Here is a 15,000-nt window from a genome sequence, read left to right on the forward strand (position 1 = left end):
CTGGCTTCCCGTAACGGGACACCGTGTTCAAAGTCGCCACACAGTTCGGGAGAAAGACCCCGGGATAAGATTTCACTCCCACTCCCAACCCGGCCTCTCTGAGGAAAACTGTCATTCCGCTGAATAATGGAGGGAGGAAAAGAAAGACGGTGGAGGAGAGTCACATGGGAAAGATTTCACACGATCTCTCTGAACTTTGCATGAAAAAGTTTCGGTTTGTAAAAGACGAGTCGGCCACATGTACAGACGAAACTACATAAAGCATATCTTATGAGCCAGAGGCTTTGATTAATTATGCCACTGGAATCATCGAGGGCCGTTTCATCTTCAGCTCGGTCTGGCCGTTTGATTGGTTATTCTCAATTCAAGCCTAAAATATTACTCTCAGGTCATTAGTTCGATCCATAAGCGCTTTCACGATAACGAGATAGTCTGGCTGTTTCACCAAATCTCTGGTGCTCTTTGGCCATTTTTGACCGCAAAATTTTACTTTTTTTGGTTTGAATTTTTACTTCATTGGAATGGTATGAATCTTGGGTTTTGGCACTTGCTGACACACACACACACACACACACACACACACACACACACACACACATAAATCATGGACATGATTAAAAAATGTTAAATGGTCCTGTAAAAATAGTCCCACTTGAGCTCCTCGCGGCCAAAAATGACGCATTGGAAATGAATGAGACGAGTTCCTCTAGTGGAAGCGTTTGGTACTGCAGCCGAACACACTCTCACTGAAAGCTCATTTCCTGAGATATCAAGATCAAACTTGAAACACAACTTGTTTAGATTTATGGCTTTGATTTTCTTGCAATTTAAGAGTAAAATATGATTTTGAAAATATATATTTCAAATAAAAATGTGCATTTTTCATAACAATACACGTAAAATTCTGTTACTTTTCTGAACAACTTCATTCTGTTGCTCTAAAGCGTTCAAGATTTACAACAGTTTAAGTTGGAAATTTAATTTTCAGGTCTATGCTCAAAAAGAGAATAAATGGATTATAAATACACGTAAATATAATTTAGCACCATAAAATCCCCTAAAAATACAAAATATTACTTAAAAAATATAATCAAAATAAAATATAGTACATTTATTTCATTGACAAAAAAACAACATTTTTGTCTGACACGTGAAGAGCACCAGAGGGTTAAAACTCGCATTGAATAGATAGGCTATGTATAGCATCTCTATAAATACTACTTCACTAAAATAGCCATAGAAAGAAATAGTTCAAAATATTAATAATAACTATAGGGCTGTAGCATTTGTCCCTGCCTCTTCCAGACTGATGTTTGCTCTCCCGCGGGACACTAGGAAACACATGTGCCGTCCAGGACACGGCCAGACTCCGGCGTGTGCGAGCGCTATATTTGGTGCGATGTGGAGAGCTTTCCTCCAGATAAAGCCGCCGTCACCGAGACACGAGGGCCTTTCTTGGTGTTGCCGTGTGTGTGATTGATGGGGAAGCTGCGCCTGTATTCTGTCTAATTATAGTGAGAGCAACTGCTGGAAATATCTGATCCCATCCGCATTCCTGCTCTCGCTGGGACACTGAGGAATGTGATCCGGGGTGTTTGGCTTTTCTTCTCCCCCTCCCGCGCGCGCGCGCGTGTGTGTGTGTGTGTGTGTGTGTGTGTGTGTGATACACCAGGAACCCTGAGGCCAAGTGGACAAAACCGCTGACGTGGCGAACAGGCTGAGGTTCCACTGAGGCCTTCAGTCCTCGAGAATTCTTTAGCAAGGAGTTTTAAGGCATGAACTAAACCAACAATATTTGATGCACAAAAGTACTAAATAAACAGATCTGGATTTTTATGAATGGATGAACTGAAGCACAGCCGATGACGTCACTGAATCAGGAGTTCTGGTGCAGCCCAGCGAACAGGAACATTGAGGTTCTCGGAGTTATGAACAAACGTTCTTCCGGTAACGCTAATAGAACGTTCGCTCAAAGTTATCTGGTCTTTAATAATGTTCTCAAAACGTTTAGCATTATAAATGGAATATTTTTATTCTGAAACATTTCGTTAGACGTTCATCTAACGTTTTATTTAAACGTCGAACATCGAGACGTTTCGATAGTGTTTGTAAAGTGATCAAATGGAACACTCCCTTGAGAAAAACATTTTAAAAACTGGACATTTGGAACTTATTTTTGTTATCTGGGAACATATCTCATAACTCAAGCATCTGCATATCAAGTAACCTCGGGACGAATAACAGGTCTTTATTAAAGTCCCCCTGTATCTCTAAAAGTTTTTCCTTGGAAAATAATCTCTTAAAATATCTTGAATGTAACTCGACACCCTTGCCTCATTTAGTATTTGCGGTTCTATGAATATGCAAATGAGCCCCGCCTCCACTCACTCACTCAGCTCAGAGATCCACTGGTTGACGATCACACGTTGATCTGATTGGTTACAAGGTAGTTTGTGACGTCAGAAACACCAGCGATTTCAAAGCGTGTTTTTGAGACTGTCTTTGGTTCACTGCAGTTTTAAGGAGGAAATACTCAGCAATGCTGTCGACTTATGAACTTACACATGGTTTGAGTTAAAGCACATTAATAACACCACATAAGCAACATTAAACGCTGGATTTACACCACAGGGGGACTTTAAAAGGTTTATGCTCTTAAAAAATTAAAGGTTCAATGTAGAACCTTAAAAGTCCATGAACCCCTCCACTGATTCCCCAAAAAACATGTGAAGAACATTTTAATAATCTAAAGAAAGACTCAAAATAAATTTTTTTTTTTTTTTTTAGAGTGAATTGCTCAAAATCAACATTTTCCTCTGGAAGCCGACTGTATTCCTCTCTATTTTCTCTATTGTTTTAGTCTAAAGAAACCAAGCCAACCATAAACAAGCAGTGTGAAAACTCTAAAGTCTCCATTGTGGAGTTTATGTGTTTCTGAAACTATTCAGCTTTGCAAAAGTTTGGAAATTAAATATTTATCAAATCCGTGAAGTTGAACTTGAATGTCTGGAGCTCCAGTCATCTCACCATAACAAAGAAATTAACGACATTATGAAACAACAAAAAGTTGTAAATTGGTGTGACGAGTGAAAACATCTGTCAGTAACCAGCAGAGGAGAGAGAGAGAGAGAGAGAGAGAGAGAGAGAGAGAGAGAGAGAGAGAGAGAGAGAGAGAGAGAGAGAGAGAGAGAGAGAGAGAGAGAGAGAGAGAGAGAGAGAGAGAGAGAGAGAGAGAGAGCTTTGACGTAAGGCGAGTCGGTTCCCCTCGGGGTGTCGAGTTTCACAAGCTCTTTCTGTCTCAATCATTTACATCTGATCATTTAGCAGACGCTCTTATCCAAAGCGACTGACAAAAGAGGAGAGCAATAGAAGCAGTGAAACTAACAATAGGACAACAATATGTAAGTGCTGTGACCCTTCCCAGTTTAATCTAACGCAATACATGTAATTATTATTATTATTATTATCATTTTCTTTCTGAATCTGGTCTGAATCACACCAGCAATATTTGCTTTTGATTCGGATACAAACGCCATTATCTCACAATGCACGCATGTCTACACTGCAAAACATGCTTTTCTTAGTATTTTTGTCGTTTCCAGTCCAAATATCAAAAAATACTCAAATCAAGATGCATTTAAAGGATGAGTCTTGTTTTCTGGGTAAATAAATCAAAATGAAGAGTTGTTGCTTTAAAAAAAAAGCAGAATTATCTGCCAATGAGGTCAGAAAAATGATCTTGTTTCTGTTTGAATTAAGATTATTTCTCTTAGCTCATTGGCAGATCATTTTGCTTATAACCATAATATCTTATGTCATTTTATTCATCTAGTAAATGAATCTTAATTCAAGAATTTTTAGATATTTGGACTGGAAACGACAAAAATACAAAGTAAGAAAAGCATTTTTGTTTGCAGTGTATTGGCGCAATTTAATTAAACACGGGATAAAAACCAACAAATATGTTGAGGAATGAAGATTTTTCAATGTAAACACACTCAACTAGGCCAAAAAGCAATGAGAATACAAGCCAGCGGTGTTGTCCAGGTCACGGCGGCTGTGAAAGGGTTAAGCGGAGCACATGTGACTCGAGTAAGAACACAGATCTCCATTCATCAGAAGAGGGAGGAGACGACCGTGACTCAGGAATTCCAGCACAGCGGTCACGTGAACACACACATTTTATTAAGCGTATGCTACAGCAGCGTGGCCAGACGGACAACGCTTCATCTGAGCCCACACTATCATTAATGAAGTTTAATCCCATTAAAGTGTTCCCATTAAATCTAACAAAAGCTGATTAGTGCAAAACTGGAAAAAGCCAGATTAAGTGTCTCTCGTATTACTATAACTTTACCATAAGGTTCCATTTGTTTACATGTAATGCATTAACTAATGGGATCTTACTGTAGAGTGTTAGCATTTAAATGAATGATCTTTTCAGATGTTAAAGTATCCGCACCCTGAGAGCATGTGATGGTAACGCAGCTGAAACGTGCTTTATCCACCAGAAAAGGCCAAAGGACAGATCGTTTACGAGCTTCGAACTGGCAGCGCGAGAATAAAAATAGACGCGAGTGTCGGCTTGCTCAGCGTTGGGTTTCTCCGCATGAGGGACGAAAACAATGTGCCGTACAAGTCCCAGCCTGCGCGTTCGGGGGAAGAAAGAGAGATACTCTTCCACATCCAGGCATTCTTTGGTTACCTCAGCTTTGCACATTGTCGTGATATCAGTTACCATTATCGAGGCAATGAATTCCCAGCATGCACCGAGACTAAACCTTCCCTCCTGGCACTCGTTGAGCTCGTTGCATCATCGATGATTCAGCGAGGGCAGACAATAAGCCAACCACACACACGTCAGATTGTTATTACAAGGTCAGAAATTGTATTTGGCAATTCTTAAACAAGTGCATACAATACAGCTAAAAGCGTTTCAGTTTTTGCCAAGTGCTTAAAGAGTATTAGTCACATTCTGTGTTTAAACATGGACTGCCACCAGCTCTACTAGTACACCGAGCGCTCGCTCTGAACAACCACTGAATGGGGGAATAGTGCGTACATACATACCATTTATCCTCCAAAAAAATATAGAAACACAATATATTCAAAAAAAGGGGGAAAAAATTATACAGCCATGTTTACCAAGTTCCTTTGAGTCCATATGTACATAGTTTTGGATGGTATGCAGTATGATTGGTGTCAAACGCAAACGCAACGCGAAATCAAGGGTCTCGTTCCTTTTTCACCTTTACGTCTCCCGCTAAAATGGTGGCGATCTCTCCTTGCATGAACGCCCAGGGCACGTTGGAGCCGACCAGCGGGCATTTCTCTCCGCTAGGGCAGTAAACCTCTCCCGTGGCGCCCTGCTGTTTGATGCTCTCGCGGGAACACGGGAAACAGAACTTGTGTGACGGCACGGACGGGCACTGGACGAAGTGTGTGTCCTCGAGGCGCTCGTGGCACAGGGTGCAGCACAACGGCACGCTCCCGGGCGGCACCGAGGAGTCGGGAGCGCTCTGCGGGTCCATGGGCGCGCCGAGAGCTAGCCGCCTCTGTGCCGCGGGCGACGGGGGGCTTCCGGTGTTCCTCCGGCTCGCGGTCGTCGAGTGCACCTGGTCTTTGGGCGAGCCGGTGCCGGCGTTATCCGCGGCTAGGATGAGCGCGGCCATGGGCGACTGGCCGTTCTGCGCGGTGGGCTCGGGGGGGGTGGTGCGCGGGTGCGGGGAGATCGTCGACGGCGGGGCGGACAGGAATCCCGGTAAAGCCGCGGTCGACATCTTGAGCACCTCGGATGGAGACGGGAGCCACGGCGGAGCCTCGCCGTTGAGTTTAGCCGCGGTTCCCTCGCCGTCCGGCTCAGGAGACGGTTTCCTCTTGATGCCCCGCGAGTGTTTACCGCGGTCTGGAGAGAGAGAGAGAGAGAGAGAGAGAGAGAGAGACACTGGCTTAGAGACGGAAAACTCCACTAAACTAGTCCGACGCTTCATGCATGACCGTCATTTTTGGCTTTAGACACAATACGATTTTATTGGTAACACTTTACAGTAAGGTTCATTAGTTAATGTATTACGGATCACTCAACTAAATCAGTCCAACGCTTCATGTGTGACCATTGTTTGCACAGAATGTGGCATGTGCCCCGGATGACGAATCGGCATGTCAAGCCGTGAAGCACTTTTACAAACATTATGAATGCATGCATAATCTAGAGTTTAACGCATGCTTTGAAATCTCACACTCCTCTAAAGACTGAATGCATTGGGTTTTAATGTGCATTAAACATTGAGTTTGAAAACATTACGTTTTAAACACCTACGAGTTTTAAACAACACTCATTTTAAACTAGTCTGACGCTTCATGCATGAGCACGGTTGGCTCTGTTTTCTGGCTTTAGACAAAATACAATACAATTTTATATATATAGCACGTTTAAAAACAACCAAAGTGCTTTAAAAAAGATAAGGAAACTAACAATAAGATGGAAAACATAAAACAGTAAAGCAAAATAAAGAAAAATGAAATGGAAAGCCTATGAATTAAGGTAAAATATTGACAAATAATGATAAAGAAATATTGAAAGCAATTGAAATAATGTGGCATGTGCCCCGGATGACGAAAGGCATGTCAAGCCGTGAAGCACTTTTACAAACATTATGAATGCATGCATAATCTAGAGTTTAACGCATGCTTTCGAAATCTCACACTCCTCTAAAGCCTGAATGCATTGGGTTTTAATGTGCATTGAGTTTGGAAACATTACGAATAAGACAAAATGTTGTAAAGATTGCGTCCAGTTCGAGTGTGAACAGAAAATATAGAGTTTGAAAGCATGCACTGATGCTTTATACTGTTCTGCAAACAAATGCATGTGTTCATTTGAACAATAGAAGAAGAATATGGCGTGTTACAACATCTCATATTATTCTAAAGATTCTAAAAAAAATGAACAGAAAATCTAGAGTTTGAATTGCATGCTACAATGCTTTGCAAACAAATGCATGTGTAATATAAACAATAGACGAATACTATGGCGTAAAGATTTGAATCCAGTTTAAAAAATCTGAGTTTGAACAAAATCTAGTTTGAAAGCATGCTCTGATGTCTTAAACGACATATGCATGTGTAAATAAGACATGATATGAAGTTTTTTTCTCTTTTAAAGATTAAACTACAGCATGCTCTGATGTCTAAAGCTTGAATAATGACAATACAGACGCAAAACATGGAGTTTGTGTGGTTTTTTACTATCCCAAACATTGCATGGACGCATAAGCATGTGTAATTGTACTGTTAGGACCACATGCATGCATGCGCGATCCGTACCTGTTTTCAGGGCCCCGGAGCCGCTCTCGAACCCGAGCCGGTGCTGCAGCGCCGCGTGCTCCTTCTTGAACCGGGAGTCGAGGTTCTGCAGCGCCATCAGGTCCCGCACCGTCTTGCCCTTCTGCGTCCAGTCCTCGACGCGCTTGTGTGCGTCGCTCGCGTCGCTCATGCTGTGTTTCTCCTTCATGTCCTCCGCGCGTTTGCCCGCATGCTCCGGTGGGATGCCCATCTGCACCGATCTCCCGTTAAGCGCGTGCACTGGCAGGGTCCCGTTGACTAGAGGAACCAGACTGGGCGGCACGGCTCCGGTCCGGCGCGGGTTCGGGCTCTGGCGGTTCAGCTCCGGGGGCTCGTCGGGCTTCGGGAACCCGTTTGGCACCGGGATCCCGTTCGCTTGCCGGGACTGGTACTCCGGACCCAGTCTCGGGGGTCTATCCGACGCGAGCGGGTACCGATCCAGTGGTTGCGGAGGGCGTGAGCCCGGTTCCGTGTGGTTGATGGGCTGGATGTCCTTCCCCGGTTTGCCCCCCGGTCCCGGTGATCTGCCCTCCTGGAAGCCGTGAGCACGCTTCAGCTGCCGTGCAGTCTCGATCACAAACTCGATCCGATCCGCTCCTTCGTAGTTGACGCATCCGCGACACACGGCTTCGGTAAAATCCCAGATCATCGCCCACGGCATGCGGGGAAGATCGCACAAATAACACGATTGCCTGCGCGAGGCAGCGACCGCCGCGGACGACATGCTGCTGAACACAAACGGCGAAATATGCAGCTGAAATCTCCAAATGTTGCGCGTTCTTATTAGGGAAAAAATTATAATAATAATATATCTCGGGTTATTTTCCCCAGCCCCGTCCGAAAAAAAAAAACGAGAAAAACGGTGAAGTTACGCTCCGAAGTTCATGGCAGTGTGCGCGCTCCAGCCCGCGAGCTCTCGGTGTGCGAGCGGTGACGTCACCGCGACGCTTCTATTTACTTCAGTCTTCGAGCGCTCGATCTGCGCATGCGCGCTGCGCTCCCCCTTCACAGAACGGCGCGCTGAATGAGAGCGAAAGAGCGATCAAAAACATCGACAAAAAGGTGGAACACATGCCAAAAAAGTGCGTATTTACAACGTAGGTCCGTCTGCCTTGCTATGCGAGGAATATAAGTGAAATGAGGACGTTAGATTATTAAAGTATATCACATTTTGGAATCTGACTGAATGGAATAGCTTTCCTACCATGCACAGTGTTAACCATTTCCATGTCACAGTGTCTTAATAATTTCGATAAAATGTTGAACTCAAACGTTTTAAAGATGGAAATTCTTGATCAAACTATTTTTTTTTCGTAATCACTTTGTACTGCGTTGTCGCTAGCTTAGTTAACGTAAATAAAATAGGCTATAAAACGTTTTACCAACGTTCCCATTAAGTTATGAGAACGTTGTGTGGGAAACAACCTCACAAACATCAGGAAATATTTGCATAATGATGTTTTAATTGTATTAGTTGGTTTTGTCACTCAAAAGAAAAATAAATGGTTAACAATTATGATCTTTAAGTTGAGCAATGTCTAACGTTAGCTCTTCATGCTAATTTTCTTTTCATTGTGTAAACTAATAATCATGTTGCATTGATTTTAAACCCTATGTAGAGTTCATGGGGTTCTGCAGTACAGGAATGACCCAATTACAGATCCATTGAGCCAATGCAATAGTTTTAAATGTGCTGTGAGTAAATGTGACCTCAGGATCCACACAGTTCCACATTCCAACCCAGCGTCATCACTTTAACTCTTCCATAACCTCAAATACATAAAACAACACAACCGCCGGAATGAGCCTTTGACTCTGACACAGTTCAGGGAAATGACTGCAGTTTTGACTGGTTTATTTTATAGCTTCAGCATGCACTTGTGTGTCTGTAGATTATTCATCTACTGGACTTCGTTCAGCCTCAGAGCCAGATTCATGCCTGCCAAGAGCATGTGATTCATGAAGCCTGGCAAAATTATGGAAAGTCCCATAGTGAAGACAACGAGTCTAGACCACGTGGTTCTGCCTTTCCAAATTCTTTCATGCATTTATGCATGACTCATGACTGAAAGTGAGTTGGCCAATAATTCTGCTGGCTACATGTAGGTCAGAGGTGCTGCTCTTCCGAAACACAAGGTTTAATTACACTGGGGAAAAAAATGGTTTAACCCTCTGGTGCTCTTCGATTTTTTTAATTTTTTTGTTGTCAATGAAAATGAATGTACTATATTTTAGTTTGATAATGTTTTTTATTTCATATTTTTTATTTTTAGGGGATTTGTTTTATACTAAAGTATATTTAAGCTGTATTTATAATCCATTTATTCTCTTTTTGAGCATAGACCTGAAAATTAAATTTCCGACTTAAACTGTTGTAAATCTTGAACGCTTTAGAGCAACAGACTGAAGTTTGATCTCTTCAAAGACGACACTTGGCAGATTATTGCTGAAGTGAAAAAAAAAAATGAATTTAAAAAAACTAACAGAATTTGATGTGTATTGTTATGAAAAATGCACAAAAATACTATTTTAAATTTTTATATGAAATGTATATTTTCAAAATCACGTTTTACTCTAAAACTTCAAGAAAATCAAAGCCATAAATCTAAACAAGTTTTGTTCCAAATGTGAGGTTGATATGTCAAAAAATGAGATTTCAGTGAGATGTTGTTCAGCTGCAGTACCAAACGCTTCCACTAGAGGAAACTCGTCTCCATTCATTTCTATTTTTGACTGCGAGGAGCACAAGTGTGACTATTTTTTACAGGACCGTTTAACCTTTTCGAATCATGTCCATGATTTTGTGTGTGTGTGTGTGTGTGTGTGTGTGTGTGTGTGTGTTCACATAACAAGTGCTAAAACCTTTACCAAGTTTTGTACCATTCTGATGAAGAAAAGAATTAACGTAAAACGTAAAAGACCGAAGAGCAGCAGAGGGTTAAAACATTTTTCCTTCAGAAATTGCTAGTCAATTTCACAAATAATTACACATGAAGTTAAAAGACTTTAGTATTTACATGCCATTTTTACAGTGTATATGCTGTAGACAGAGTGCTTTTGTTAATGAAATGTGGAATTATGTCAAAACTCTCCGTCTTTCTGTCCGACCAGCTCACAAATCTGATGTTCTCGGGCGAGGCGATTCAGGAGCGGGACTTGTTTTTGCAGGCACTCATGAGGAAGTAAGAGAGTTAGTATGTACCTCACCCATCCGTGGAAAAACAAACCAACCCTGTACTGGCAGACGGCCAGAGATCCGTGAACACGCTCCGCTGAACGAGGCGCTGCCAAGCCGAAAACACGCTGACAGCGAGTGCATGTTGGGCTCTGCCCAGAAACATGATCAGGGATGCTTTTCTGCATTTCTGTTTTGACAGCAGAGTTTATATCAGGTGGTCAGGAAGCGTTTAAGATATTTAAATGCATATCATGTAGAGGTTTCTCTGTTGTGTGATGCAACACTGTTCAGAGCGTGTAACATTATTCGGACTCAATGATGTCGTTTGCGTTTCTCTCACAGCATTACGACATGCGTTTCAGTTCCGCCTGAAAGCAGGAGTCAGCAGACCCGGGGAATGTGCACGACTGTGTTTGCCGTTCCTGCATTAGAATGGAGCACATTGTTCTGTGTTATGGCTTTAAAGTGCAGCACAAACACTTTCTGGTGAGACGTAATCCTCTCCAGTGACTAACGCTGAGATTAGAGCACATGTTGCTTACTGGCGTTTTCTCCTGCAGGCTTTCCCTTGTTGTCATGCCAACATGTTTTCTAGGTAACCCCCCCCTAAGGCTCTTAAGCTGGTTAAGTAGGACTGAAACCTCCCTCACCTCACGGCCCTGTCTCCAGAAACTCAGCCCTCGTTAGTTTAATTCGGCGGCTGATTGTATTTCTGTAGTCCTGGGAATCCATTGCACAATCTACTTTACAGGGTTACTGCGTGCAGACGGACAGCAGGCTTTGGTTTACCGGGGATTTGATGGGGCTTGATAGAGTAGTGACATAGTTTACTAGGTGAAAGTAATCTTGTTACCATATGCATTTCATTTTAAATTTAATGCAACAGTTTGCATTTAGCTTTTTGAGTGTATATATATTGCATGTATATACTGTATATACATATTTTATATTATATATAAATTTAAATATTTTAAATAAATAACACATTTTATTAAATATATATATGCATATGTGTGTATTTATATATACAAAATAATTATACACAGAACACACATATATTATGTAAACACAAACTTTTATTGTGGATGCGATTAATCGCGGTGAATTGTTGCCCAGCACTAAATATATATAATCCAGTAAATGAAATACTCATTTAATTCCTCTTTTTATTTGGAGCTTTGATGAATGCGAGCCAAAGGATCAGATTATTCATATCAAATTGATGGTGAGTAATACATCAGTGCGAAAACTACTTTAAATTATGCAACACTCAAAACAGTCCAACTAATATTATAAAACTGATTGGATGAGCCACATTTGTAGTAATAAAAAAAAAAAGATGATTTACACACACATTAGTTTTATTTCTATATTAATCCATTATATAAATGAGTCCAGATGTGCATGTTATGTGAAATTGTTGTTTTAAATTCTAAAAAATCACCATCATCATAAAACTCTTTTTTTTCCTCAGGTCCTGCTTCAGCAAAAGGAAAACGGAGGCAAGAATCCAATTCAGCGTTCCAGAGACCTTAACAACCCCGTCTGAGGTTTCCTGGAATTGTCGGCCAGACGGATCCTGTGCACACACACACACATTCTGACAGTGTGTCCCGCTTATCTGAGTCACATGGGAAGAATCGGACAGATCCAGATCGGAGAGATTGAGTTAGACACTGAGACGGGTCATGTGATCTCAGCCATCTGAGAACTGAGACAAAACATTTGTTTAAAGAGCACCTTATGCTTTTCCCGTCTGTGTTTAGTGTAATGTTGCAGTTCTTCTCTAGATCAGAGTCAGTGTTCCTGAACTCCTGAAACGCCTCCATTGTATCTTGAGTTTCTTCCGGGAACGAACACGTCACAATATTCCTCATTATAATAATTCATGCGCAGAATAAAGGGGCGGGGCCTGGTTGAGTTAGTTAGTAGTGTGTTAAACTGGCGGTTATGGAAAGGGGCGGAGCATTTCCCAAACACACTCGAAGCGCTCGACCAATCACAACACACTGCTCCAGCCGACCAATTGGAGCACAGTGTGCTTTTCAGAAGGAGGGGCTTCATAGAGACAGGAAGTAAACAGAGCGTTACTGACAGACTGGGAAGAGAGGAGCCGCAACAATGGAGAATATGAGGAGAATAATCAACATTCGAGTTCTAGCAGAGCCTGAAAACATCATCAAGACTTTTTAAAAGGGCAGAATATGGGCTCTTGAATTAAATCAAACACAAATAACTCTGACCTGCTAGTTCGCAAGCTGATGGGACACATTCTGTGGTTAATTTGACTGGTCTGAAGGGTGCAAGGCATCTACTGAATCAGAGTTGGTGGGCTGATGCGATGTGAACGCAGGACAGCGAACGCTCACAGATCCTCTTTACTTACACACACTGCCACCCTTCAATAATTAAACAAAAAGCTTTGTACGGCACGCTTTCATGTGTTAAAGCCGTTTAATATTTAAACAGCACATTTTCCAATTACGCATTCTCAATTTAATCTTCTCGTGGGCAGGAAAGGTGCTTGCTGCGTGCAGAACTGCGAATTACACAAATAGCCTTAATGCGAATAACTTAATCCAGTCGAGCAACTCTATTAACTCTGATGTTTTTGTGTCCATGTAAACTGTGTGTTCACCAAGCTTTCTGAGTTGTGCATTGAATGTGTCTAATCAGTGATGTAATTGCATGTTCTGCTAATGTTGTGAGCATTACCTCTTGCCCAGTGAGAGTCTCGTCTCTGATTGGTTGGCTCGCCACACAGGAAGGTGTAACTATGGAAACCATGGCCTTATCTGGATAGCCTGTGACAAACCACTTCCTGTTTACAATGTTTTGGTCACATTCCCTTTTCATGTCAGCAGACCTCCCGCACAGTGAAATACTGAGGCGGTTCGACAGGGAAATGGCGTCTGGCTCTCGTCTGAATGCAGCGAGTGCTGTCTTTACTCGCTCGATGCTGGAAAGCCTGTGATTTAGTGTGATTGAAAAGCATGCACTAGATTCCCTGCTGAGTGTGCATGCTGTAAATCTCTACATCACCCTGATGAGCGATGGTGAAGGGCGGACAGAAGTAAATATTTCTCTCAGAGTAATCAGCACAGAAACACTGGAGGAAAGATATACAACCGGCCGATGCAAAGGCCACACAAATCTGTGTCCAGTTATAATGTTAAAGGGGACATTTCATGAAAATCGGACTTTCTCCGTGTGTCAGTGCTGTAATCCGGTTCCTCTACCAACACAGAAAACATGAAAGTGAAACCCAGTAACTTTGTTCTGGTGAGCCTTTCTCTGCAAGCATGTCTAGCCGACGTATGAAGAGGATCTTATTATAATATCACCGGCCCTTAATCTGCACGTTTACACACACCAGCCGACATTTGGTTCCACAAGCGACAACAGAGACCAGTTCTAACGCGATGATGAAGATCCAGCAGAGCCTGAAGCTGTTCTGTGGTTGAGCACAGACGAGCGCTGAACACTATTGACCAGAACATGTCACCGCTGTCTTATAAAGACCTCAGGAACTGTGGACACTTGTGGAGAAGTTCAACATGATGATGAGATGATCAGTGTAACTCCACAACAACTACAGAAATGTCTCCACTAACATTCAGAAGCTCTTCCTGAGTCTCTCCGTAAGGCTGCACTCGCTACTGGTGATTCTGGGATTCTGGATGAGGGAGATTGGCCTGTTCTGTTATTGCCGGAGTTTCTGAAGCTTGTGTGAAGACTCCGCCCTCTTCTGAACAGAGGCGGAGCTAAAGCTCATTTGCATTTAAAGGGATACACACAAAAACGCGTGTTTTTGCTCACACCCAAAAAGGGGCAAATTTGACAAGCTATAATAAATGATCTGGTATTTTGAGCTGAAATTTCACACACACATTCTGCAGACACCAGAGATTTATATTACATCTGGTGTAAAGGGTCATAATATGTCAGCTTTAAACAATAACCCATAATGCTTGGACTTAAAGAGGCACATTTTTGGGGAAAGTGTAGCTGGAGATTGAATCATGCTTTCTGTTTTTATGCCGGTCTGTCTCTCTTTCGCTTCTCTCGCTCTCGCCATAATCCTCTTTGCAGGCTTGGAAACAGGAGTGGCGTGCTTCCAAGGCAAGGGTTGATGGGAAAGCGCACTCGCTGCCAGCGGGCCCCGTTAGAAGCACACACATCTTTGTTCTCGGAGACCTGGTGTCCCGCCAAGAGCCTCATTTCTGTCTCTGCATTATGGCTGCTCTGGATGAGTGCCAAACTACAGCTCTCTCGCTCTCTCTCTCTCTCTCTTGCTCTCTCTCTCTCACTCTCTCTCTCTCTCTCTCTCTCTCTCCTGTGATCAAAGCTGAATGTTCAGCATCATTACTCCAGTCTTCAGTGTCACATGATCCTTCAGAAATCACTCTAATATGATGATTTGATGATCAAGAAACATTTATGATTATTATCAGTGTTTATTAATTGTAATGTGTAAA

General features: G+C 42.3%; 1 protein-coding gene across 1 annotated transcript; it reads right to left on the reverse strand.

Annotated features, from left to right (window-relative positions):
* Positions 1 to 4,865: 4,865 nt before the first annotated feature.
* Positions 4,866 to 8,276, reverse strand: irf2bp2b (interferon regulatory factor 2 binding protein 2b). The gene is made up of 2 exons (XM_081357344.1): positions 7,327 to 8,276; positions 4,866 to 5,905 (listed from the first exon to the last, which is right to left on the reverse strand). The coding sequence occupies exons 1-2, from the start codon at positions 8,066 to 8,068 to the stop codon at positions 5,226 to 5,228; spliced, it is 1,422 nt and encodes a 473-aa protein (XP_081213470.1). The 5' UTR covers positions 8,069 to 8,276; the 3' UTR covers positions 4,866 to 5,225.
* Positions 8,277 to 15,000: the final 6,724 nt, after the last annotated feature.

The sequence above is a fragment of the Scardinius erythrophthalmus genome, assembly GCF_964197995.2.
Source record: "Scardinius erythrophthalmus genome assembly, chromosome: 25".
In the NCBI taxonomy this organism is placed as follows: domain Eukaryota; kingdom Metazoa; phylum Chordata; class Actinopteri; order Cypriniformes; family Leuciscidae; genus Scardinius; species Scardinius erythrophthalmus.

What these genes read in the sequence shown, in the direction of transcription:
- irf2bp2b (XM_081357344.1), bottom strand. Translation starts at nt 8,068, where the DNA reads ATGTCGTCCGCGGCGGTCGCTGCCTCGCGCAGGCAATCGTGTTATTTG. An exon ending in CTCCGGGGCCCTGAAAACAG is followed by an intron (nt 5,906 to 7,326) that starts GTACGGATCGCG and finishes CTCTCTCTCCAG; the next exon opens with ACCGCGGTAAACACTCGCGG.